Source organism: Sporothrix brasiliensis, assembly GCF_000820605.1.
Source record: "Sporothrix brasiliensis 5110 chromosome Unknown Cont22, whole genome shotgun sequence".
NCBI classification, from domain to species: Eukaryota; Fungi; Ascomycota; class Sordariomycetes; order Ophiostomatales; family Ophiostomataceae; genus Sporothrix; species Sporothrix brasiliensis.
Genome location: NW_024467141.1, coordinates 2574238 through 2600852, shown reverse-complemented (window position 1 = coordinate 2600852; position 26615 = coordinate 2574238). Strand labels below are relative to the sequence as shown.

The 26615-nt window shown below is 51.9% G+C and overlaps 8 protein-coding genes across 8 annotated transcripts; 5 read left to right on the top strand and 3 right to left on the bottom strand.

Annotated features, from left to right (window-relative positions):
- Positions 1-788: 788 nt before the first annotated feature.
- SPBR_08154 (uncharacterized protein) lies at positions 789-3441 on the top strand (the record flags this gene model as incomplete). Its single annotated transcript, XM_040766392.1, has 5 exons — positions 789-890; positions 973-2755; positions 2841-3043; positions 3120-3236; positions 3313-3441. The coding sequence occupies 5 exons, from the start codon at positions 789-791 to the stop codon at positions 3439-3441; spliced, it is 2334 nt and encodes a 777-aa protein (XP_040615003.1).
- Positions 3442-5007: 1566 nt separating this feature from the next.
- Positions 5008-6141, bottom strand: SPBR_08893 (uncharacterized protein; the record flags this gene model as incomplete). Its single annotated transcript, XM_040767019.1, has 2 exons — positions 5008-5152; positions 5336-6141. 2 exons carry the CDS (start codon positions 6139-6141, stop codon positions 5008-5010), a joined length of 951 nt encoding a protein of 316 aa, XP_040615002.1.
- Positions 6142-8514: 2373 nt separating this feature from the next.
- On the top strand, positions 8515-9445 carry SPBR_08601 (uncharacterized protein; the record flags this gene model as incomplete). Its single annotated transcript, XM_040766839.1, has 3 exons — positions 8515-8671; positions 8852-9253; positions 9348-9445. The coding sequence occupies 3 exons, from the start codon at positions 8515-8517 to the stop codon at positions 9443-9445; spliced, it is 657 nt and encodes a 218-aa protein (XP_040615001.1).
- Positions 9446-12567: 3122 nt separating this feature from the next.
- On the top strand, positions 12568-13411 carry SPBR_08630 (GPI anchored serine-threonineeeee rich protein; the record flags this gene model as incomplete). The annotated part of the gene is made up of 2 exons (XM_040766868.1): positions 12568-12793; positions 12867-13411. 2 exons carry the CDS (start codon positions 12568-12570, stop codon positions 13409-13411), a joined length of 771 nt encoding a protein of 256 aa, XP_040615000.1.
- A 2112-nt stretch (positions 13412-15523) lies between these two features.
- Positions 15524-16256, top strand: SPBR_08672 (uncharacterized protein; the record flags this gene model as incomplete). The annotated part of the gene is made up of 4 exons (XM_040766910.1): positions 15524-15759; positions 15814-15870; positions 15936-16114; positions 16168-16256. 4 exons carry the CDS (start codon positions 15524-15526, stop codon positions 16254-16256), a joined length of 561 nt encoding a protein of 186 aa, XP_040614999.1.
- A 496-nt stretch (positions 16257-16752) lies between these two features.
- On the bottom strand, positions 16753-17195 carry SPBR_08745 (uncharacterized protein; the record flags this gene model as incomplete). Its single annotated transcript, XM_040766983.1, has 2 exons — positions 16753-16852; positions 16972-17195. The coding sequence occupies 2 exons, from the start codon at positions 17193-17195 to the stop codon at positions 16753-16755; spliced, it is 324 nt and encodes a 107-aa protein (XP_040614998.1).
- A 295-nt stretch (positions 17196-17490) lies between these two features.
- Positions 17491-18409, bottom strand: SPBR_08897 (uncharacterized protein; the record flags this gene model as incomplete). Its single annotated transcript, XM_040767023.1, has 3 exons — positions 17491-17623; positions 17684-18183; positions 18257-18409. 3 exons carry the CDS (start codon positions 18407-18409, stop codon positions 17491-17493), a joined length of 786 nt encoding a protein of 261 aa, XP_040614997.1.
- A 2637-nt stretch (positions 18410-21046) lies between these two features.
- On the top strand, positions 21047-26355 carry SPBR_08067 (ABC bile acid transporter; the record flags this gene model as incomplete). The annotated part of the gene is made up of 3 exons (XM_040766305.1): positions 21047-22350; positions 22559-24528; positions 24737-26355. 3 exons carry the CDS (start codon positions 21047-21049, stop codon positions 26353-26355), a joined length of 4893 nt encoding a protein of 1630 aa, XP_040614996.1.
- Between the last annotated feature and the right edge of the window lie 260 nt (positions 26356-26615).

The following is a 26615-nucleotide window of genomic DNA, read 5'->3' as shown; positions in this document are numbered from 1 at the left end:
AAGCGCAAGGGTGGCATAAACGTTGCGTAAGTGGAGGACGGGGACATAGCAAACGAGCAAGCGTGCCTGTATGTGTGTTTTGCAGTTTATTTCGACTTCTCGGGATTTTGGGATTACAGGTGTTTACGGTATACCATTGCAGCGTTATATGGATTGATTGGATAGACACTGCCTACAGGAAAGGCTTGCTTTTTATCGCATTTATATTGCCTCGAGAGGAACACTGGCGTTTTAGGTCTTTGACGGTGAATCAGGGGTGCCACCACAAAATATGTACAGCAAGAACGACCGTGACGGCAGTATGCAGGGACAAAAAATGTCAGTTTCGGTCACATCTACAAGCCCCGTAGTTTGCTGCTTTGCTCGGAAACGCTCACGTGACGCACCGCTTCGAGTCGGTCCAAGTACCAGATACGCCAACCCAACGTAAATGGCCAAGCGGAGTCCGCTGCCGGCCCAATACCGCAGCTGCCTCTGCCGGCAGTGCTTCAGATGTCGTGCTCTCCCTTTGATGGCCACATCCCGCCAGCAAGCCATGTCCTAATTTCAAGGGAAGAAGCCTCTTCGGCACACCAATGATCAATCCGCGAATTTGTATCAACGCCGCAAGATCTTCATTGCGAACCGCCACAGTTCATTATCCTGCACCATCATCTCAATTCGCTCCTGTAGTGTCTGTTTGCGTAAAACCGATTTCGCAGCCCCGCAGATCTCTGACGCATCACGCACGACGCCCTGTTGCACCCAACACACTAAAGGCAGCTTTGCCACGCACATCAACTGACGAGATGACGCGTAAAGCGAACAAATTCACACCAGAGGTGCTCCTCTCTGCTCCGCGGCGCTCTGCCGGCGCGCCCAATGCGAATGGTTCCAAAGTCCTCTACACTGTACGTCAGAAGATTCCGCACTTGGCTTCTCCGGAGCCAAGAGTATAAATCCGAGGCCGTTGCATTTCCTAACAGAGGCAAGGTCTCGACGTACTCCTTCGAGGACCACCGCAAGACGTCCCAGATTCGTGTTCTGGATATCGAGTCAGGTGGTTCCACTCTTCTGTACGAGGACGCTAACTACAGCGAACCCGTTTGGATTGACGAGGATGCTTTCTTCTTCCTGAAGACCGGCGACAAGGGTGTAACCTCGCTTCTCCTTGGCCGTGCGTCCCGGCCCGCTGCCGAACCTATCGAGATTCACAACTTTGGTCACTCTCTTTCCAATCTCCAGATCCTGAAGCTCAAGGATAGCACCATCGCCATTGCCCTGACCGGCCTGGCCACGCCTTCCGGCGACCCATATACACCAGAGCTCGCCGAAAGCAAGGAAAAGCAGTCACATAGCTCTGCGCGAGTTTACACCAAGCTCTTTGTGCGTCATTGGGACGTGTATGTCACCGCAGAGACGTCAACCATCTGGTACGGCCTCATTGAAAACTATGGAAGTGCCGCTCCCGGCTCCGACTCGTACGCGCTGTCTGGCGGCCAACTGACCAACCTCCTCCGTGATACCGGCCTGGAGTCGCCCGTCCCGACGTTTGGCGGCACGGGAGACTTTGCCCTCGGCCCTAACGGTATTGCGTTCGTTTCGCGCGACCCAGACCACAACGATGCACTCACCACTATCACCAACCTCTACTATGTGCCTCTGAACACGTACGCCGCGGTTGCAACGCCGCCACCAAAGCCGCTTCTTGTCAAGACCGGAAACCTTCAGGGCTACAGTGGTAGGCCTACTTTCTCACCAGATGGCAGCAAGATCGCCTTCACCCGCATGCAGAGCAAGCAATATGAGAGCGACAAGAGTCGGCTTCTCCTCCTCTCCGACGTGGATACTTTCGCGTCAGAATACGGAACGTCCGGCAATGACAGCGACGTGACTGAATTCTACGCCACTGATGACGGTAAAGGTGGCTGGGATGCTCGCCCTGAAAGTATTCTCTGGAACGGCGACGGCTCCGAGCTCTTTGTCACGGCCGAACACAAAGCTCGCAACGCGCTTTTCCGCTTGCCTTCTTCTCCTTCGGCCGCAGCCACTTTTGGCCTCCCACACATCTTCATAGGTGGTCATGAGTTCGTGTCGGCTGATGATACCGATCTCCAGACACGCATTCGTCTAGGAGACCCTCGTGCCGAAGCATTCCAACCACTCCGCGGCCACGGCAGCGTGGTCGATGTGCACCGACTGGGGACGAGTCGGTCGAAACTCTTCGTGACGATGAGCTCGCAGGTTGATAACTCTCTCTACACCATTGTCGATCCTGGACTGCTGCCAAACTACCCTTTCCCGTCAAAAGCCGAACGCTACACCATGGACGTTGTCTCGTCGCAGTCTCGCCACGGGTCGACCTTTGGCCTGTCTCGCAACCAACTCGGCGAAATCTGGTTCCAGGGTGCTGGTGACTACAAGATTCACGCTCTCGTAGTTCGGCCATCCAATTTCTACGCTGAGGAGAACAAGGGCAAGAAGTGGCCGCTCGCACTTCTCATTCACGGTGGGCCCCAGGGCGCGTGGGCCGATAGCTGGAGCACCCGTTGGAACCCGGCCGTGTTTGCGGAGCAGGGCTACATTGTCGTGACGCCCAACCCAACGGGCAGCACCAGTTACGGTATGTCCCTGCAGGACGGCATCCAGAACAACTGGGGTGGCCGTCCGTACGAGGACATTGTCAAGTGTGTCGACTATGTGGAGCAGAATCTTCCGTACGTCGATATGTCCCGGGCTGTTGCGGCCGGCGCGTCCTACGGTGGCTACATGATCAGTAAGATTCCCCCAACCTGCGTGACTAGTATTTCTATTACATTAAGCTTGCTGTATCATTTGTTACTGACGCTACATGCCTCTAGACTGGATCCAAGGCAAGCCTCTGGGCCGCCGCTTTAAGGCCCTTGTCTGCCACGACGGTGTCTTCAGCACGCTCAACCAGTATTCGTCTGAGGAGCTGTACTTCCCGCTGCACGATTTTGGCGGTACACTCTGGGAAAACCGTGCCGGCTACGAGAAATGGGATCCCGCAAAGAATACCGGCGAATGGGCCACGCCAATGTTGGTACGTACTGCGACATACTCGTGACCCGAGTCATTTCGCCTCCCTTCTTCACGTACACCACCTGACAGATTACTAGGTCATCCACAACGAACTCGATTATCGACTGCCCGTCACCGAGGGCTTGTCCATGTTCAACGTGTTGCAGAGCCGCGGCATTCCCAGTCGCCTCCTTAGCTTCCCTGATGAAAACCACGTACGTCAAGCAATCTTGTTTCGTTTTTACACTTGTCCCCGTGCTGGTTTCGACCCAGATTACTGAATTTTGACAGTGGGTGTTGAAACCTGAGAACTCGCTTGTATGGCACAACGAGGTCCTTGGCTGGATCAACAAGTACACCCAGCCGGACCAGGATGATGTGATCCAGTTGGCGGAAGAGGCCGCCCAGGTTCGAATCTAGAAACTTGCAAAATATTCTACAAGGTAGGCTTTTTATTTAATTTCAGGATAGCCCTCTTACCCGCCTTCTTTTCTGCTATGGAAACATCGTCACTTGTGTACGTCGGGTCGTATTGGCATATTTGCCATGAGCTAGTGCCACCCGCGGAGCCGCGTATTACACATTCCTTTGCTTATTATGTTTTCAGGTATGTTGGGATATTGTTGAATTGGGAGAGTTTCGGTGAATCTTATTTATTCTGTTTACTTTTTTTTAATATATATTCTATAAAAGCGCCAGCGCGGAAAGGGTTAATACCAAAAAAAAAATCCTGTGACATACATAACTGAAGTGGAAGAAATGGACTGAACGAAAAGATATTGACAAAAACGTAATGATGATAATGATTGGCTTGGTGTTGTATCTCCAAATATACCACTTCCGCACCCCGTCCCCCTTTCTAACCACACGCTCCGTTTAAAGATAATTGATGCCTATGAAGGTAACTGTGCTTCCCTTACATTATATAGCTGAGCGAATGTGTAATGCGCGAAAAAAAAATTTGCCCGGGAAAGAGACAGCGCAGAAAGGTGCTGGGTAACCACTCCCCCAAGTTATCAGCGGCATGACGTATTGTACCCTACCTAACAATACTACGCACGCATCTAAAGAGTTTAAGACGATGTTCCCGGTTTCTGATGTAGCCTGCGGATCAATTCCAAGACATGTTGCCACGTCAAGCCTGAGTCAAAGTTGATGGAGTGCTTGGCGCGTATCCCCAGACTCGGCCTTACTGATGTCGGATATGCTGCGAGCAGTCTCTTTTGTATAAACTCTGCCCATGCCGGGTCGGAGATGCCTTCTAGGAAGCTCCAGATGAACTGACGCTCTGACCGAGGCGGTGATGTGCTGAAGTTTCTGGCATATGTTTGGACATGCAACATGAATGCCATCGTTGCTTCTCGTCTCCTGGCAAAGTTCTGTGGACTTTTGACACTGCTATCGGACTTGCATCCTAGAGAAAGTGCAGCATTATGGCTCTGATTTTTCACAGGTGACTTGGTTGGTGTGGTTCTCTGACCACGAGATGGCTGGGTGGGCTTTTCGGATGATGTCTCTTGCTGATTTTGTTTTGCCAAGCGTGGCGGCGTATTTTGTGACGCACTCTCTGGCAGTTGATGAATTCCTCGATGTGAGTCTGGGATTTCGGAGGGTTCACCTGGTTGTGCCCTTTTATTTTCGTCTGGCTTCTTTCGTGGAATAGGTCCCCGTGTCAACCCTGACCTCGAAAGCACGGTTTTGGGCCTTCGTTCCCGAATGCCCGCATTTATGACTAGTGGCGGCACTGTCGTCTTTGAACTGGTTCCGATACTGGGCCTTTTCTGAGGCATTACTCTCATTGATGGTTGTTCATTCCGGATTGCATTCGGTTGGGCTGTATGATTCATTGGCTCGGCTACTTCGACCGTTCTCTTGGCGGGTTTCGCGCTACCTGAATCACGTTGAGCTCGCTTTGGTGAAGGCCCCGAGGTATCGCTGTCGCTATCTACGGAGTTCATATTCGACATATCCGTCGTGGGACAAGGTCTAGGGCGCTTGCGTTGCCTTGGAGCTCGCTCTGCTTCGCCATCGTCGCCGCCTGTCGTAGTCGACTTGCCAACCACCCGGGTGGAAGAGGTGGGCTTGACATTTGGCAATGGCGTGGAAGAGATATATGATATCTTGGATTGATCTGGAGTCGGGTCCAGCTCAATATTTTCTTTGTGTTGGGCATTAGTGACGAACCTACTTTTTTCGCGCTTAACTTTCCGACCTGTCCTCTTCGTACTTACTCGCTCTTTCCTTGACAGGAGATGTGTTCGTTTGTTCACGAACGCTTTGGGCTAATCTAGACAACTCTTCTCTTTGGATAGACAGCATCTTCATCACCGTGGTATGAGCATTCTCCTGTCCCATGCCAAGTTGAGATAGAGTTCGTAATTCGCTCTCGAGACGGTGGATTTTCTCAGACTGCTTGGTCAGCTCCTCAGATTGTCTCATGATACAAAGTTCCAGACTGTCGACTTTGCTCTGAAGCCTCTTGTTGGCATCTTGGAACACCCTGGTGACTTTGTCACGTTCGATTGTAGCCTCAGTTTTACTCGACTCGATAAGATTTTCAAGTCTCGACAATCTGGACCGAAACTCGCTTTCACAACGCCGCAGATTTTCGGCCGAGACATCATTCCCAGAGCTGACTTTCTTTCTGGTATCGTCGATGGTGGCGTTGACAGCGGCATTGCTGATGGCCACCTTTGTCGACAGATCTGACAGCTGGTCGCTCAGATTTTTGACTTCATCATCGACTCGGTGCTCAAGGCGGCTGATCGCAAGCTCGCTTTTTTCACCCCGTCTGGCACCCAAGGCATCCAACTGCCCAGAGAATTTGTCTAGAAAGTAGCTAGCGGCCTTGTCTCGGAAGGACTCTATCTCGGACTGGATCTCGGACTTCATGTCGTGGCGGAGTTCCGCGACAGTGAGGGTCTGCTCCTCCAGTATCTTCTCTAGCGCTTCGAACTTCAACTGTGTGGTGCATTGTAATGTCGCCAGATCGCTCTCCTTCTTGGTTTCTTGGAATTTTCCGAGAAAAAAGGTAGCTAGTCTGTCAACTGTCCCCTGTGTGGTACTGCCAGTAGGTGGCGGTGTCAAAGAGGGCGGGATTTTGATCTGCAATAGCCCCATCGTGGAGTAGGACAAGGGACGGTTGGTGACGTCAACAACGTTTGAGGGACGTTCAAATCGAGGCAAGATGGTAGACAAAAGTAGCCTTTGGCTGAAGGTGAGAGAGCGAAAGCGGGAGAGAAAGCGCTCTCTGGGATATTCTGTTGCCAACAAAAACCCCTTTTCCGATTTTTGCTTCCTTTCCCACATTTAGTCCCTATTTACAACACATATACGGAAGTTGCAATAGTCTCAAAAAGGAAATTTGGGCTAGACCGCATTTTATCACTAACACGGCAGGAGCCACATTGCCGGAGAGACGAGTGGGAAAGAGCGCCCGCCGCGACACGGCCACACGCTCCATGACGGAAAAGCCACAGCGCCAAAAAAGGAAACCGCGAGGCTAATAAAGGATGACAATCGACACTTAGGCGCGACGCTTCCTTCCCTTTGCTGTAACACTGCGCCATATGAGTCGAGCTTCCGGTCGCACCTCCCGTTGTGGTACAACAAAAACAAGTAAAGTTTCGCCCAATAAGAAGTAACGAATCTATCGGTGAACCTTATTGTCGTAGATTCGTCATACAGGTGGGTAGTTGGTATCGGCTGCCGATTAATAGATTAATATATGTTGCTTACACTGGAGAAGTACGTATCTCTTACAAGGTCGTCAGTCATCAACAAAAGACTACGAAGGCCACACATGACAGAAAATGCCACGCTTATTTTTGTGACTCAAAGCATAGATGGAGAGCAAAACTACCAGTATAAAACAACCGCCTCCCGCCGCCCTCGTTGCTGAGCTCCACCCCTTTTCCCTTCTTTTCTCTTTGCCCGTGATGGGAACTGGGTATTTCACCTGGTAACCATCACGGGCTGCCTTGAGCTAGGAAGAAAAGAAAATCTCGTCGCCAAACGACACAACGGACAACTGAAGGTGTTTCGTATGTGACAACTCTCCAATAATCCGGTGTGTAGTCACTGTATGCTGACGGACGAACCAGCGTTCTCTACTTCCTCTCGCAGTTACGAGCACCTTTCCCGAGTTCCTCAAGGGGATCTAAGCATCATCCATCCACCTCACCCACCTCACCCTCGTTCTAAACCGAGAGTTACTTGAAACGAAACCTTCAACCATCGCTAGCCCCCCAATAAGAGCTCACTTGCTCCCGTCCACAGAGAACGATGAGGAGGGTCTGCTTTAGCAAACTTTGCAACGACGGTCCGCAATATGCCGTCGACAACAGATACCAGAAGTCTGATCAGTCAGCCTTGCTTTCACCACGGCCAGAGAGACGCGGTCCTTTGCATTGTGCTGGGGCTTTTTCCTCGGCACAAGACGACAGTATCCCCGTGAAGCCAGTTGGTTCCATACGGGCTAGGCCAGGACGCGAACTAGAGAGAAGCTGGTTTGGGGATAAAATGGCGTGGCATGGCGGTCATGTGAGCCAAACACTGGTTATACCGAGGGTGACAGATCCACGGCGTACTTTTTTTGCGAAAACTTACAGGTTGAATACCTTGATTCAAGCAGGCTCGAAAATTATGAGGGGGTCGCTCATCCGTAAGCTCATAGCTGTCACTATGGCTACGGGCTCATTACGCCTCTGATACTCTTTCCCTTTGAGGCTCGAGGATTTGTGCACAAATTGTGAGCTTGTCTACATTTTTTTACTTAGCCAGGGTATTTTTATTTTTATTTTTATTTTCCGGTGCAGGTTTTAGTTATTTGTGTACGGTTCTTGAATTTATATTTTGTACGATTATGAGTCCTTTTTTATATAAAATACATAGGTAAATGCACGATACTTGCCCCGATTTGAACATAGCCTTCTTACCTGCCAGAGCTGCCTTCGTTTTCTATAGATATCACTTTTCTATATCTGGTCACGAATTTTTCAATTCCGTTTGCTTGTCTCCGAGTCGTCCACATACATTGCTGTAGCTTTCCTGCAGCTTTTCAACATTCTACTTTTTTGGTCTACTATTTTCTGGATTTTCATGATATCGTGTGAATGTGATGATGAAATATGATGATTTCCATTTGACCCAACCTTACAGATCATGCATATGCATATCAATAAAAAAAAACCACAAATTGAATAGAGAGCCATTATGACGTAGATCGCGTATATTTTATGGGGAACAATTCGAACTACAACATTTGGAATGATTCGCCATTTATGACGGCGGGACAGCCGTTGTTAGACGCAGGCGATGACGACAGTGGAGTGGTGTGATGCTAACGAAAGGCGACACAGTGTGATATCAAAAGATAAAATGGGAGCTCTGCATCAGAACAAAGACCAGACACCATAACATCCCCCCCCCAAGAAAAAAACTTCACAAATACAATCACATCATTAAACTCGAAAGCAGAAACCTCAATCCAAGATGTCAAACGCACACATTGTCGAGTTCGCCGTGTTCCGCGCGGCAGACGGGGCCACGATCAAGAACCGCGCCACGGCCGCAGCCAAGGTTGTCGGGCTGGTCGCACAGTACGGTGGACAGAAGATTGAGGACGCAAACGAGAGTGTACATGTAACAGGTGAGCTGCAATCCCACAACGCACGAGGTCGATTGAACTAGAGGCCGAGGCCGAGGTCCTGAATCTTGAGTGGTCGCCGAGTCCTTCGCATCCATCAATATTTCGACATTATCGAGTTCATCAAGTCCCGGAAGCACCGGGTTCGTTTGCACCGACTATGCTAACGCACCCTCTTTCCAGTTTGGCGCACGGCTGACAGCCACAAGGCGTTCGCCATTTCGCAGCAGACGGACGCTGCGCCTTTGCTGGTCGAGGTGCTCGGTATCGAGGAAGCCGACCGTGGCAGGCTGACGTCCGCACTTGAGGCGCCAACAACGGAGGTGTACACTGGCTACGACGCGCTACCGTCAATCTTTGCGGCCGCTGTGCGCAAGTTTGCCGACCTCATCGACGCTCAGCCTGACACGACGTCGACAGGATACTGGGGCAACGTCGTACTTGAGACGGTCGAGGACGTGGCTCTGTCACCGGAAGCTGTGCAGGCCGCGCCGGAGCTTGTGTCGTGGGTTGGACCGGCTGTCAAGTTGGTGATTGGCTGGACGAGCCGGGAGGCACACCTGGAGGCCAAGGAGAAGGCAGGACGTGAGTTTAAGGCCATCGCGCCGTCCCATTCTTTATGGCATCCTCTATGATACACTAGCTAATTGAAACACACACTGACATTTTCTCCTAACAGCCATCAAGGACAATATCGAGCTTCTGAGAGCCGGCCACAAAGCGACCAACTTGTACCACGTCAAGTTGCAGAAGCTGGACTCGTCGGCAAGCGAGTAAGCCTCATGGTCACGAAGCCGCTTTCGCCGAATCTCTATTACCGTATGCCCTGAATAGAGGTTGCTGTGCAGAAACCAATGTTTGGGAAGATGGATGGTATAGTGTATGGAATAAAATGGCGACGAAAGTTGGGATCATTTACGCCATGTCCCAGGAAATTATGGCTGCTCTTTTTTTAGCATCGCTAAAATGGCGAACGGGAGCCGAAATGATAAGATACAGAAAAGGACAATGCAACAAAAAAAAGTTTGATCGAAATGAGAACACCTGGGCAAGGGAGGTTTGAGGGTGATTTGTGGTGACTTTCAGGACCGAGCAGGCCACGCCGCCCAAGGCCAAGACACTTGGCGGAGATGAATCTAGGAAAAGAAAAGAAACGGAGCCGCTGAAGTAACATACAGGGGTTGATTTCGAAATAAGGGTATGACTTGAGATTTCAAAGGCACATTAAAAGATACAGTTGCTGTCGGCTGATCTGCTCAGAATGCTCTGGGAGATGAGATGCTTCCTTGCGCTCTGTTGGTTTCTGCTCCCTACTTGCAATGGCACGATTTTGACGGAGACGCGACGTGATTAGCCAATCTTTGTATTTGGGCAGGGTCGATGGCCTGACCATTTGCTTATTTGAAAATGAAGCTCTGTCTAAAATACGTCTTGTCTTCATTCCCGTTGTCATTTCAATATCGCCTTTTGAACCTCGTCTGGGCCGCGTGTCACCTCCAAACCCTCGTCTGAAGCACCAACAATTTGCGTGGCAATGAGACATTGCAATACATCGTGTCGACGTGGCTAGCCAACATCTGGCAAACGACACACTTGTGCCCTTACGGGGTTTCATTTTGGCGCGCACCTGCAGGCTGTTGGCAAAAGTCCCTCTGGCATGCCTGGCAGTGGGCAATTCGGCCAGTATCTTCCCTTGCTGCTGAATATTACTATCCCATGCGGTTTGGACTTGTGACTGTGAAAATTTACAGTCATTTCTGCTTCTGTGAGATGTCATAAGACCTGTACATAACGGTCGAGACACTTGCTGAACCGCCTTTGAAGCTCCAAACACTCCCCTCATATTCTCAAGAATATGAGTACCTCACATCGACTTCCTTGGTAGGTGAGAGACACTGTGGCTTCACCACTTCGACAAGTACAGAGTATGCGAAACGGACGCACTCTGTAACGAAGAGCAGAAGCTAGCCTGGCTCTCCGTCCCGAGTTCCTAGTGCAATTTTTCGAGCCGAACACTTCACTGAGGTCCCCCTGGTCGTCTCTTGCCCAAAATGTGCTCCGTTCACTTGCATCAAAGGCTTGGCAAGAAAAGACGGCCTCATCTTGGCGGGACCCATCCCATGCCTCCTTACTAGGGACAAGTCCTCCGAGGAGAAGGAAATCCGAGGAGAAGGAAAAAAGAAAGGGTAAATGAGTGAATCCCTGCTCCATCTCTTGTGAATCTTGAGGGCTCCATGACTGGTGAGCGTGGTATGTCAGCTGTGGTGAGGTGGTGTTTGGAGGTCATAGTGGCTTGTGTTCTCCGAAGGCTGACGAGGATTGTCATCTGAGAAGAGACAGCCGTTGGCGAAAATGACAGTGGCGTTTTTTTTGTGCCCAGCCGCATCGATGGTGTCTCTGTCTGGCATTTGATGGTGTGCGTGAGCGTTTAGAGAGTTGGTCATGTACGAAGCATGTCCTACAACGTACCCGCACTCTGAAGATATGTTGTCCACTCCAATCGACGTCAGTAACCGGGTGTTGGTCGGAAATATCGGCCAAGAGCAACTGTCCTTTGCTCTTTTCACTGCTGACATGATCAAATTGCTCTGACTTCCTTTTCCCTCTTCCCCCCCCCCCCATCGTCGCGTTCGTCCCTGCCGGTCATGCTTCGGTCGTGGCTGAGCCAGCTCGGTGCACTAAGCAAGACATTGCGGTCGGAGAGGACCCAAAACTGCATGCCAAACTTTAAACTAGGAGGTGAGACAGTGGTGTGGGTATTCTCAACCGTGCCTGTGCGAACCAGGAACAGGTTGGGACCAGCCCAAGGTGCAAATGATGCTTACTGTGTAGGTTTAGAGGGCCAATGAGGCTAGTGGAAGCGACCGCCTGCAACCACGAAAGCATGCCCGAAATGGAAAGGACCCGCGAGGGCAAGATCCAATTGATGGGAAAGTTCACATTGAAAGAGGAAAAAGAAAACAAAAATAACGCTAGGCTCGCTGGCTCCACCCACACCTAAATAATCCGCCAGCCCCTGGGCAAGCGATTTCCCCTTTTTCCTCTTCCAATCTTTCACGACACTTCGAAGAGCCTGCGAGCCACCCTCATTGACAACGGTTTTGTTGACGGTGGACCAGTTAGGCAACCAGAGCGAAAGACGGGCCACTCCACAGCATGCAGTATGCACCTGATTCTTCCACAGCAGCTGTGCAGAAAAAACGGTTCCTGCAGTTGCAAGGTCCCACTGAAGAGATTCGTCGACTGTCAAGGTCGATCGCCACTGAGAGAGGCGAAAGAAGGCCAGACAAGGCCCGCGTCGTCCGAAGATCCGCTGGAATAATAGGACAGAAAGGATAGGCCTCGCATGGCCTGGACCGGAGCCTGGCGCCTTGTGGGCTTGGCCCAATGCCATTGGAAGGCGCCATTCTATCGTGAGGCGCAAAAAGGTCCTGTCTCGAAAAGTCTCGCCCGTCACTCATCACACCCTGGCATACGCCAAATTGGTGTTAACGCTGGGTCGCAGCGAGAAGGATTGCAAACTGAGGCACATCCAGTCAGAGTTTTCCCCCGTTATGGCCTGGCTATTTCCCCGGCGCTATGTTCATCGTGTGATGGACGGGCGTGCCCAGTTTGGAAAGTGTTCCCTCATATTGCCCACACGCCCACACTTCGCTTTTCCCTTCTTCTCTTTTCTCTCCTACTCCTCCCTTTCTTTGGATCACTCTTTTCTCGGTTTATACAAATACCACATTCCTTCGCTTTTTTCGGTTCTTCTCTATCATTCATTATCATATTTGTATATCACTTTCGACTTTCATATCCAACTGCCTACTTTCTTTCATACATCGATATTTTCGTTCTACTATCACTCGCTCAACGTCTTCATCACACCTAACACCATTCCAACAACTGTCAAAATGCGTTGCACTGCTGCCTCTGTTCTGGCTTTCGCCAGCGCCGTCCTGGCCCAGACCGCCAACTTCGACGTCATCACCAAGCCAACCGAGGGCTCTGTCGTCCCCGCTGGCAAGACCTTCACCATCACCTGGGAACCCACCACCGAGTACAACAACGACACCATCACCCTGACGCTGCTCGGCGGCGCTACCCCCAAGGGTCTGCAGACGATCTCCGTCATCAAGGGTATGTGACGCTTGATTTAAGAAAGAGAAAAGGCACTATCTACATAGTCTTTTGAGTACTAACTTGTCTCCAGCTGGCGTTGCCAACTCTGCCGGCGAGTTCGCCTGGGCCGTCTCCAAGTCCTTGGGTGCTGAGGCCAACTACGGCATTGAGATCACCCTGGACTCCGACCCCAGCATCCTGGAGTACTCTTTCCCTTTCAAGATCTCTGGCGGCGCTGCCTCCAGCTCTGGTTCGGCCTCGGCCAGCGGCTCTTCCACTGACACTACCACCGGCACGTCGGCCCCTACTGGCACCACCAAGACCACCTCCAGCTCGTCTTCGGCGTCGTCCTCTTCTTCGTCGTCGGTCAAGACCACCGCTACCACTTCGTCTTCCAGCTCGACTGCCCAGACTACTCTGACCACCAAGACCTCGGCTGCTGGCAACGGCACCATCACCACCTCCAAGCCCAGTGGCTCCAAGACCGTCATCACTGCCACCGAGACCGCCACCAAGTCGGGTTCGGATTCCACGGGCACTGCCTCCACTGTCGCCACCAACGATGCCAAGTCCCTGGGTGCCGGCTCGTTCGTCACTCTGATCGGCGGCCTGGCCGTTGCCATCTTCGCTCTGTAAAAAGTTCTTTTATGAAGGACTTTCTTGGAGAACGACGCTGGCATCTGAGGCCCACGACCAGATGACTGGCTGTGTGAAGGTGGAGAGGTAGAATGCCGGAGACGCGATAAAAGGGCCCTAGATGTTGGAATTGTGTGGCTTGTTTCAGCAACTTGTGTATTTCTCTGCTACCTTCTGGTTTAGCCTCGTTCATACCCTTCTTTTCGCGAGGTTAACAACGGACATATTTTCCTTCAATTCTATCAAGGTACCCCCCACACGGGTAGCTCCCCTTTTTATTTTCTTTTACTTTTTGTTATTTTCTCATGTCTTTTTGCTTTTTCAAACTCATTTTGTCACGGGATTCTCTGGGCTCTAATACTCCTTTGTTTGCTGACTGCAGACATACGCTTGTTTTCTTTTTCTTTTCTTTTTGCAATTTCTCATCACATCTTTGCATTTGCATAGTTTCCTCCAAACAGATTCATATCTTTTGGCATAACTCCACTACGAGAAAAAAATGAGAAAAGGTAGAAACCTCTACGAACTTGATTGAACTATATATTAATAACTTTGTGCCTGTGGCTGGTGGCTTGTGGCTTACGCTTGATTATTTCCCGTCTGCTGTCTCTTTGCAGACCGTATTGATCTACCCGGATGAGTGATAAACTACCTCTTTTCGGCTCCTCGAACCTGGTTTTAATTTATGGTCTGGACTCTACGCTGGCAAAATTTAAGACTGAGCCCCAGAATTGACCCATATGATCAACTGAACCGCGTTTCTCCAGGATCCTGGGTGTTACTTTGCGTGCTCACGTGCACTTGCAGGTGTGAGAATGCTTGCAATTGGGTGACTTGGTTTTTGACAGCGGCCGTCTCTGCTGGTGACACAGTCGACCATTTGTACATAATTTTTTTCGTGCCTGCTCCAGCAATTATTATATTAACTGGACTGTCTCTTCACCTCCATATCAACCTGCATCATCTAGGTTGGGTTGCACTGCCGTAGCCGCAATTTTCATGCTGGGGGCACCGCCGTCTGACAAATTCCGGCTGACAGGTCGAGTCACCCCGTAGTCCAGTATATTTTATTTTATTATTATTCTTTTTCTTTTTCTCTCTCTCCCCCCCCCCTTCTCGCCCCGTGTTCGTCCTTTCGTCCTCGGTCGCCCCCCTGCACTCCGTGGTCCCTCTTGGCTGTGCTTTTGTACCACAGTGCCCAGTCCGAACCCAAGCGAACTCAGGGACGCTCGACTGACACCAACAAATTGTGTCCCATTACGCAGGTTTTCCTGCTTACGTTACACATCTCTTTTCTCTCTGTTTTGTTTTAGTTCATTTGTATTTATTTTTTATTGGAAAATCCTAACCTGTCGGCGTGTTCCGGCGCAACAACAGAAAAGCAAACAATATAAGGAACCGTGCGCAGGCGAGAAACGTGGATGACAAAGGTTTGGCTCCTGTCTGCTCGCGAATTAAACACACTTGCTTATGTGTGATGTGTCTCATTTTATATCTCTCCTGTCCTCCTGTATGACGCGTATGCCTGCTGCTTTACTCGAGAGCAATTTGAAGTGTTAGTAGTGTCGACGCGTACGGTACGTAGATTGACAGCAAATTGGTCGCCTACTTTCCTACACATCACGGTTGGACAATGTGAACATTTGCGCACAACGGCATAATGCAACGTGGACCTAGTTGGTGGTTTAGAGATGGCTTTATATTCTCTCAATCCCAAGCCACCAAAAGAACCAATGTTGTTCACACTGCGTACGAAATAGGGGATTTCGGATAACATGTCTCCAAAACTGGCGCCCAATGCCCCGAACATTTCAGAATGATTGTCCGTCGTGGCTTTATTCTTTGTAGTCGTAACACACCGAGTGCCTCGTGTGCAGAAACTTAAAGTGAAGAAAGGGGACCAAAAGGTAAAGAGGAAAGACACAAAAAGGGGATGGAGGTCAAACAGATTGAGAAAAATCCATCTATATATTTATCATCGTGCCTTCCCCCGGAGAACGTTGCCGTACTTCATCTGCCCAAAGAATTTGATATAATACATACCTTTTTCGATATTGTATCGTATCTTCTCATTGCATCTCAATCTTTGCATCCCACTCCAGCGTCGCTACTATGTCATCTCCCTCTTCGAGCGGAGGGTGTCTCTCGCTCCTCACGCACCGACACCAGACCGGTATCAAAACTCTCGTTACCACTGCCGTCGCGCTCGCTGCTATGCCTCTACTGGTGGCCGGCCAGCTCGCTTTCGCCGGTTCGTGCAACATCCAGACGGCTCAGCTGAACCAGAGCTACTTGGGCATGTACTGCAACAATCTGAACACAGCGTCATTTGGCTACAACTGGACATGGTAGGTGTCCCTTATGTGTCTCAAGGTGATCCTGGGCTCCACTGACAACTCAAGGATCGATCTCGATGCGTGCATCGCAAACAGCAACGGCAACCTGGTTGGTAAAAAAAAGTAAGTCTTTCCTCCATCAGACAGCCCCAAACAGCTGTTATACTGATGCCAATACACACGTTCAGTGGCAACTTCCAGAAATCATGCTCGGGCTGTGAGACCTCCCTCTCACGCCTCCCAGCCAATCCTCACGCTGCTGGCCGCACGGGATCCGATGCCTACAAGAAGGGCCTCACACTTAGCCTCAAGTGCACCTGCCTCAGCAGCCACAGACGCCGGCCTACGACCAGCACCCTGGATCTTAGTGAGTTACACGCACCATACATTGACATATTTCAGAATTCTGACAACATCAAGACACTATTCTTGTCGACGTCGACGGCGCCATGGGCTGTTACGGCCGCCTCGGCAACAAGACGCTTGGGGGGCCGCTCCCAGAGCACTAATTGGGCTAAAATAGAGGACGATGGAGTATACGGGGTAGAGGAAGAGATCTGGTTGCTTTCGATCTCCTAGTTATAACACGCCGTAGACAAAGAGTTCTAAAAAGACATGTGTCAATTAATACTATGAGCTGGAGCAAGAAGTAAGATTGCCCTTACTCTGACAGCTACTTATAGAAATGCCGTTATGGACATTATAAATTGCAAAGAAAATACGTGTTGATAGAGATTGTGACCCATACCGGTGACAGCCCCTTGGTACCCTCATGAGGCTGAAGTAATGTATGGGAGTGTTCCTCAGAGCTTCGTGCTTGGTCCAGAAATCTTCACTAAATGCTCGCCAAACGCACAGTCTTCGAATGATTTTTCGGAGGCGATCGAACTCATCGTAGTGTCCCGAGGAAGCTCAGGCATTGGTGGGATCTTGGCGCTCATAGGAAGCGAAGGAAGGATGCCGGATGACTTCGGTGAGTCCTTGTACTCAACGACAGTGTGCTGCTTAACAAAGATATGACATGGTGATGGTGACATGACGGGAGCACGCGGAGGCGGCGAAGACGGTGTTGCCAAAGCGGATGCTGAGAGAGGAGACGCCGCTACTGGCGAGGACGCCAGTGGATGCTGCCCATGCGAATCAATCCACTGTGATAGGCGGTTAAGCTGCTTCTGGGATCGCAACGGAGTGCCCAGGGAGGATGGAGTGGAGAATCGAACAGACTGGCCGGGGTTGATAGACGCGTTGGCTGCCAACGACCGACGAATGTGATTTTGCTTGGTCGCGAGGGTTCCAAGATCGACATCGTCATGCACTTCGTCACCCAGGTCAAGGTGGGTTGCCCGTCTGTCAGCTTGGTCTTCCATGTCACACACTCTGTCCGTGGCGAAGTGCTTGTCCTTCTCGTTGTTCACCATCAGCTCGTATTCCGTGCACTCCTCATCCATTGTCAGCCGGGGTGAGCGCCGGAGGCCGTGAGCGCGCCATGAAGGTTTAGAAAGCACCTGTTTGCTGCCATTGGATACGGGTTCGAGGGGGCAGCCGATGGTTCGGCTGTTCTTGCTTTTGTTGGGGGTTCGGGAGCGGGAGCTTGTATTTTGGCACCAGACTGGCGTCCTTATTGAGTGCCGCGTATCCCTGTTCCAACCACAGCAGCTGAATATTGGACGGAGAGTGGCTAGGCAGCCGGCGATGATGCAAATGCTAGGCTCTAGGATGGACCAGTTGGCAACGTTACTAAACTTATGTTAGGATCTGGAGGAAAGAGTGTGTCCTGTGAGCAGACAGTGGCACGCACAGGGTCTCGAAGAGGAAGTTGATAGAAACCTCAAATGGCCGGACGTAGACGACTCGAACGATGAGAGCTATGCCAGCGCTTTAAAAATATATATTAGTAGATTATGGAGAAAATGAAAACACGAGTTTGGAAACTAACAAAACGCCCATGCTAAGGAGCATAAAGAGTGAGAGCTTGGTCTTCACGTTGAGTCGCACCTTCCAGAGCATGAAAACAGGGAGGATGCCGAGTGTCCAGTCACAGCAGGCACTTGTGACGGAGTGCACAACAGACACTATATATATGACTCGCCCGTCCACGCAGGTGCCGCGCGGGACGCTTGGGAAGGGTTGCATCCAGAAGTAGGAGATGGGCCGGCATTGGAAAATGGCCACGAAGAAAAGGGGGATTGTAACAACCCAAAAGGCTACTATCACGGCGATGATGGTGCGGCGATGAACGCGTTGGACAGCGATCTGAAGGAGGAACACGGCCACCGATGTGCGGACGCAGAGTGTGACGGGCGCGTATAGCATCTCGCAGAGCCACCAAGCACGCAGGCCGATCGATGCTTCCTCAAGTGACATGCCCTCGCCGAGTGTGCCGATTCCATGTGTCACTCCGTAGAGAGCGGACGCCGCGTACCCGGTGTAGAAGACCTAGGTAAGAAATTGTCAGGTTTGGTGAAGGAAGTTTGACTCAAGTAGAGACGCGAGACGAAGAAAAAACTACCATTCCGCAGAGCATGAGGTAGTCATCGGCCGTGACTTTGCGGAGGACGACGAGCTTGGCCCAGGCGCGGAGACAACAAGTGACCCATGCCAGGGCGAGGAAGGTGATGACAATCACGAAGAGAGGCTCTTCCATGCCATAGTTGCGGACCATCGCTGCAGGTTGTCGGTCTCTGCGACGGCAGAGGTCCACCACAGCTGTGTCTCACTGCTGAAGAGAATTGTTCGACGGCGGTAGGGAGAACCGGGCAACAGATGATCACAAAGGAAAGGAGACGAAAAGGGGGATGGTTAAGGCATGGGGCAGGAAGTAAAGGTAAACGAAAACACGAAGGGTAAAGAAAAACTAAAAGGATGATGTGAGGGAGAAAAGAAAAAAAGATATAAGGGCGCAGCCAATGGAAGAGAACGACAAGGAACGAGAACGACAACAGGAGAAAGAGGAATAATACAAAACACCGTACATTGAGGGGCCCATAGGCCTGTGTAGCCACGAATGGTGGAGGACATTGCCTCGTACACTCGGCGACTCGGTGATGGTGTACCTGGTGTAGAAACAAAACGCCACTTTATAGAATAGAAGGACGAAACAATAACGAAACGGAGGGAATAAGGCCCTTTGGGTGTGGCAAAGGCTTTTGTGGCTCGGTGCTGGCGCCTCTCCGGGTACCTGGCCAGGCATGCTGGGCGTGCTCACGATGCTGGTCGCTCCTTCCTTATTGCTTGCTATTGTCCCCCTCGATGCTCTTTCCTTTCGTGGCTGATGGGCCTCTCCACAAGAACAACAATAGCAGCGTTCGTCTTAGGGGAAGCCTTGACACATTTCCATTGCATACCATGTTCGGCCATCCAATGACCGGAAGAAAGCATCGATTGACACGATGCAATGCCATATGATCTTGTCAGTCCATATCCGACAACGAGTCCTTCTCTTTTCCGGCCATTGGCATTGTTGGCTTCATTCCAACCTGCCTTCTGAGCACTTTCTGTGTTTGATAAAACAGGAAGCATCACAATCCAGTTGAGACCATCGATGCTCTTTACTGACAGTTTTGCGAGGATAGTTTGTGACTTGATGAGATGCAAGCCAAATCAGGCCACTTGGCTGTCCAACGAATCAACGCACATATATGTTCTACCGTCACATCTCCGTGTGCGACTTCCGGTCACAACACTGCTCGACGTCCGAGACCGACTTCCTCGAAGTCTGCAATGTACTTTGGGCTCGCGATGTTTTTGCGCCAACAGCCTCGCCAAGCTTCGATGTTCATTGCAGGTCCTAAGAGACGTCACGTGAAAGGGCTGCCAGTGACGGAGCGACGGGCTAGGGTCGTAAAAAGGTACGGAAGAGAAGGGACAAAGAGGCAGAGGAGCAGAGGAGCGCAACTGCTTTTTTTTTTTTGCATGAGAAGGATTTTGCCAATACTCGACTGAGCTGCACGAGGACGTCCTGTGACTGACGAGTCAAGCTATGCCCGGCTCAGATTTGCCGTTTACCATCTGTGCAGTGTGCCGTCGTTATTGAAGGATCTGCTGGCTAGAAGATATTTGCCTGGCACTGCGCGAGCTCGATGTTGCAGCGAGCGCATCCAAGACGTGTTTGGGCCTCACTGGTCGTGCCGTAAGGAAACAATTTGCTGACTGCTTCTGTTCAAAGCCCTCTCCTCTATGGGCTCGAGCAGTTCGAAGTCGCGCGCTCTAAAAGGAGGATGTGCCTAAAGGCGCCAAACCGTGTCTTTCTTCTGCCTTGGAGCCTGGCTGCTGTTGCCAAAATGACCCCCTCAATGGGTGATTGGGTCGACCAAAGAACTGCCGCCGGTGGTTCTCGGCTCACGATGCATCTCACACAGCTCAGGCCCGGTTGTTATTTGTGACGGTAAGCGAAACAACGAGCGGATGCTGCAGGCTGGTTTCCGCAAATTATAGGCCTTGCTTTTTGAAATACAGGCTTGTTCTCCTCTCCTGACTGTGTCAAATCCAGGGACCTTGACGAATGGGCATGCTCGGAGTTTTGGATTGTTCGCCGAGCAAGGCGGTCATAGAGGACCCACTTTTGTCCGCAGGTAGATGCGGACAATCTTCCAGCGTCTAACTCTTGTAGTGGCCCGTGTGCCTTCCGCAGAAAGAATGGAGGTCTCGTGAGTGCTCTTTCCCGTTTCTTATCTCTTGCTTCCCTTTTTGCCTTTTGACATGCAGCGTTGTGTCCTTGCATTTGTCTGTTTTGTTGGCTGCCTTGCAACTCCAAAAATTCTTCGCTTAGGTGGCCTGGCCATCCGCTCACCGTCTGTTCTATTCAACACCCAAGACGCCGTGGAACCAGAGTGTTGTTGTGTCTGGACGAAGCCACAGCCCAAGATCAGACCTTGGCAAGGCGGCCGACTCGGCTGCCGCACTTATAAGTTGGGGCTGTCGAGCCTTTGTCGCAGTCTCGCCTAGTCGTTTTCTCCATTTCTCCATTGTCAAGTCGGTTTCCGATCGACCCAGACAGCCACGCTAGTGGATCATTTGCGTCAATGGGTCTTGCATAAGCCTTATGCCACTCTGCGTTGTTGAGTTTGGGGTTTCAGCCGGCCTTCTTACAGTGTCTAGCTCCGCAGTGCCCGCCACTAGGCACCCGAACCGCACACGCGCCTCGCTCGAGCACACCTTCGGTATCGACTATTCCGCAGAAGAGGCCGTTCGCCACCAAAGTTCACTCTTTACAATCTTCAAACCATCATACAGTCACCGAAGCGACGTCCCACACGACTCGTCTCAATTGCGTCAGGCTTGGTCGTAAATGGTAGCAGCAATGGACGACAAAAGCTGGGCGCTGCTGCACCCTATCGTGGGTGCCAGCAACCTTGGCCTTGTCTTCCTACTGTCGCTCCCATCTTTCCGCCAGCTTTGGACCAAAGCCCAATTTGCGCGGCGCAACCGCGGCGCGCAAGGCGGCGGGGCATATGAGGTCGTCCCACAGCTGTTTGAGAGTGCAGACGGCAAAGCTACTGAGGCGTCTGTGGCAGCATTTTCTGATCGGCAGCCTCGTCTTGGCGCATATCTCAGCCTGTATCTCGGCCTTGCAGCATCCATCACATCGGCGATACTGTTGACACTTGCTACCGCACCACCCGCATCGTTAGACCGGCCTTGGCTTTTCGCGTTCGACAGCTGGGCAGACGTCCCTGCATGGGCCCTCATCTGCCTCCAGTTGGCCAGCACCCCGGCCAAAGAACAGTACGACCAGCGGTGGGTGCTTTCTATCATCGCGTTTTCGTCGAGCGCCCTGCTTGTCGGCTCTCTCGGATACCGCTACGGCTACGATATTGTGCACATCCTGGCTGGGCAAAATGTGGCTGCTGAAGACGGGCTTGCCACTGGCACGGCCGTCTGCTGGCTCGTGCAAGTACTTGCTGCTCTGGTCGCTACCTTATGCTTCGCAACGTTTCCCCATCGCCCCGACGTCTACTACAAGGGCGACCTAGTTGATCAGCAACATGCCGTATCTATTCTCTCTCGCTTCAGCTTCGACTGGAATAAAATCGTTTTTGACATTGCCAACGCGCGGAAACTGGAGCTTGAGGACCTACCCAATCTTGACGGCAACACTCGCTCATCCTGTGTGAACGAACGCTATCTCGCCCGTGGTGGCAGTGCCGGTGGTCCCAAAGGCCGTCTCTGGTGGCAGCTTCTGGTGGCGTACAAGTGGCCGTTGCTCCTGCAGTGGGCACTGACATTCGTTCGTTCGGTTTTGGCCCTGTTCCCACAGTTTATCATTTACCAGTTCCTTGAGGGGCTGGATAGCCACGAAGGGGGCAACAAGGCTGCCAACCCAAAACTCTGGGGCTGGGTTATTGGCATTGGTGTCAGCCTGGTCCTTCAGATCTGGATTGGCAGCGCGCAACGCTGGCTCACGTCGAGTCGTCTTGAGGCACCACTGAACTCGCTGGTCCAGACTCTGATTTTCCAGAAGGCTCTGCGTCTTGACGAAGCTGCTGACCCCGGCCACAAAGTTGCCGAAGGCGATGGAAAGACAGGAAACAGGGACAAGAAAGGACCTAAAAAGCCAGAGGGCGACGTCCGCCAATCTGTTGTGAACCACATGAAACTCGACAGGTCAGTTTTCAAATTGGATGCTGTTAACAACTGCGATTTATTTTCTAATTTTGTACAGCGGCCGTATGATGATTTTTTGCACATACAACTACTGGTTTCCTCTCGCTATTTTTAAGCTGATCCTTGCCGGCTCCGTCTTGATAAAGTTTCTTGGTTGGAAGGCGTTTTTCTCTGGCTTCTCATGCGCTCTATTGGTCTACCCCATCAGCCATGTGATGTCTAAGAAGTACGCAAAGATCCAGTTTGGCCTCATGAAGTACCGCGATGCCAAGGCCCACGTCTTGACTGAGGCGTTGCAGGGTATGCGCCAGATCAAATATTCGGCTCTTGAGCAGCTGTACGAAGAAAAGATCATCCAGAGCCGCAACGAAGAGCTGCGGCAGTTTTGGCGTGTGGCCAAGTGGATGTGCTCACTCAGCTTTATTATCAACACGGGACCCATTATGCTCTCTAGCATTTCTATTGCAGTGTACACGTTTACAACACCGACCCACGTTCGTGCCTCGGTGATCTTCGCCTCTCTTGGCTTGTTTGACCAACTGGACGAGGCCATCGGATACCTACCTCTGATCCAGGTGTACCTCATGGAGGCTTGGACAAGCTGTGTTCGTGTTGAGAAGTACCTCAACCAACCCGACAAAGCACCTGTCGCCGACCAAGGTGACAGCGTAGTCTTTGCCGACGCCACTGTGCGGTGGCCTCGCGTTGAGGATTCCGACGTCCCGGCCAACGGCGAATCTTCCGCACTAGCCGCAGCACCTGCTTCTCCTCCCCCTGAACAATCGTCTGTTACAGACAATGCCGGTACGACTGTTGTGCCAGAAGAGACGCGCTCGATCCTGCGCAACATCGATGTCGCGTTCCCCAACGGAGAGTTGAGTCTTATCACTGGCAAGACTGGTGCTGGCAAGAGCCTTCTCCTGGCCGCCATCCTTGGCGAGGTGAAGCTGTTGTCTGGTACTGTGCGAGTCCCAAAGGCCCCGCCTGTCTCGGTGATCGAAAACCAGAACATCAACGAAGGCGATTGGGTCCTGCCGTCGCTCACGGCGTTTGTGTCGCAGACACCGTGGGTGGAAAGTGGTACACTCAAAGACAACATTCTTTTTGGTATGCCGTTCCGGGAAGTCCGGTACCGCAAAGTGCTCCAAGCCTGTGCCTTAGCCAAGGACATTGAGCTTCTGGCTGATGGCGACGCAACCGAAGTTGGACCCAAGGGTGTCACGCTTTCCGGTGGGCAACGTTGGCGCGTTGCTCTCGCACGTGCTCTATATTCTCGCGCTGGTATCCTCATTCTCGATGATGTATTGAGTGCTGTTGATACCCACGTCGGCCGGACCATTGTGAACGAGGCGCTTTCCGGTGACCTTGCTAAAGGCCGCACACGAATTCTCGCCACCCACCACCCCGAAATGTGCATGGCCTACGCTTCTTATCTTGTACGGCTCGATAGTGGCCGTGTTGAGGGAGTGGAGAAGATCGAGCACTACCAAAATAAAGGCTTGCCCGCGGAAACCTTTGCTCCTGCCCAGGAAGACGAACCAGCAGGAGGAGATAGCAGTGGAGCAACGACAGGGGACGGTGATGGTGACGGTGACAAGGCTGCCAATGACAAGAAAAAGGATTCTGAGGACCGTGAGACTGGCCGTGTCAAGTCCCGAGTATACCGGGAGTATGTCCGTGCTAGCAAGTCATTGCTCCTCTGGCTGCTCATTCTCGCTCTGCTGATCTCGAGTCGGCTGCTTAGCGTTGCCACCACATGGTCCCTCAAGGAGCTTTCAGCTAGCTACGATAACGACCCGAGCATTGCTAGTCATCGGCTATATACTCAAATTGCTGAGCCTGAGTGGGATTGGCAGATTCGCGCCCCGGCGGCCACGTTCCTGCCGACAGTCTTGCAACAAGTTCCGGCTGATGATGACGCTAATTACCGCAAAAACATTATTTTCTGGATCACGGCCTATGTCTTGTTTGACTACTCCACCCTAATTGTTAGTATCGCGCAGCAGCTGCTTATCATGTTTACGGGCTTGCGTGCCTCGCGGGTTCTGTTCGAGAAGATGACACACTCGATCCTCCGCGCTCCTCTTAGCTGGATCGACAAGACGCCTACTGGCCGTGTCCTGAACCGCTTCACCTCCGACACTTTCACTGTGGACCGGCGTCTCGCCAGTGATTTGAGTTCGTTCCTTCAGAGTGCCATTGGACTTGTAGTGATTATTGCAGCAAGGTTAGCGACATTCCTTTGATCCTCTGCCGTTTCTCATTTGTCATTGCTTTGCTAACTGCCATAGCGTGTCTGTGTCGCCCTTCATTATTATCTTCGGTATTGGTTTGCTTGTCTTGTATGCTCGTATCGCCAGTGTGTATATCTCTGCTGCACGCGAAGCGAAGCGCATCAACTCTGTGGCGCACTCGCCCGTGTATGACCAGTTTAGCTCCGTCTTAACGGGCCTGTCTACCATTCGCGCTTTCCACAGAACGGACTTTTACATGGACCGTGTCTTCGGCCTCATCGATAATTCAGCCAAGGCAAGCTGGGCGCTGCAGCTTCTAGCTCGGTGGATGAATTTCCGCATGGGCATGTTTGGCGCCGTGTTCGTAACGGCCGTGGCCAGTTGCATTGTCTTTGGAAATGTCGAAGCATCTTTGGCGGGCTTCGGACTTGTATTCGCTTTGCGCTACACAAGCTCTCTATCCCGGCTACTTGCCAATGTTACCAGCATCGAGCTCGGATTCAACGCGGCGGAACGAATCCTCGAGTACATCGATATCGATACCGAGTCCGAAGGTGGCCGCGATGTGCCTGCGGCGTGGCCGACCAAGGGACACATTGAGGTGGAGAACCTGACCGTCAGCTACGGACCATCCCTGCCCCCTGTCTTGAAGGAGCTCAATTTCGAAGTGCAACCTGGCGAGCGCATCGGTGTCGTGGGACGTACTGGTGCGGGAAAGTCGACTCTTGCTGCCGTTTTCTTCCGTCTTCTTGAGTCGCAGGAAGGCACCATTCGGATCGACAACATCGACATCTCGACACTCAAGCTAGACCAACTCCGTAGCCGGCTGGCTATTATTCCCCAAGATCCGTTCCTATTCTCAGGAACGCTGCGCTCGAACCTCGACGTTGAGGACTCCATTGACGACTATGACCTGCACCACGTATTGAAGCGTGTCCATCTTGTCGAGCCCCAGGCCGAGGACGGCGCGCAACCTTCTGGGGCTGCAGCTGGCTCTATTGTCGGCCCTGTTGCTAGGGCTGAACTGGTGGAAGACCACACGGGTGAGGAGGTCGCCCGCCTGCTGCCGTCAAATGGTGAGGAGACTACCATCGAAGAAGACGCGGCAAATCCGATCGATGGGACGGTTGTTGCTTCAGACTCTGCAACCGACGTGGGCTCAAGGACACCCGAAGGAGAGAGCAGCGAGACCACAGCACAGGGCGGTAGCAACGGCAATTCCAGCGACGTTGATAGTGTTACTAAGAGCGCCATTGACGACGAAGTCAACAGCTTCACGAACCTAGCGATGCCCATTTCCACGGGCGGCGGCAACCTCTCGCAGGGCCAGCGCCAGCTCGTTTGCCTCGCGCGTGCTCTTTTGACGCGGCCAAAGATTGTCGTACTGGACGAGGCCACCTCGGCCGTGGACCGCGGAACGGACAGTGCTATCCAAGAGTCGCTCCGGCGGGAGTTTGCCTCGGGTGGCTGCACGGTGCTCGTCATTGCTCACCGTTTGAGCACAGTTGTCGATTTCGATCGTCTGCTGGTTCTTCAGGAAGGTCGCGTTGCTGAGATGGGCACACCTCGGGAACTTATGGAGCGCGGCATGGCTTTGGACGAGAGGCGAGCCGCCAGGGCCAAGGAAGTGGCTGAGGCTGGCCAGCTGGAGCCAGACGAGGAACGTTCGGATGGCACAGGCGCATTCTGGGAGCTGGCCAAGAAAAGCGCGGAGAAGGAGAAGCTGCTGGAAATGGTTTTCGGGAAGAAAGCTCCTGCCACAGATGCGTAGTGTGGAGATGTAGTGACGTACGCTCAAAAGGAGGGCCGATAGAGGCTGGTGGCCAGCGAGCCGCAGTAAACTGGCAAGATAGATAATAAACATGTATTGCATAGCTTATAGTCTCGAGAGAATAGCAGAAGCAAAATGATGTTGTCCTTTTAATGTAATAAGCTATCTGACTAACCGATTTCATTCGTGACTTTTTGGAAATGGGGAAGGAACCTTTGCTGTACACATATATTTCCAAATGCGGAAAGCGCAAGTCACTT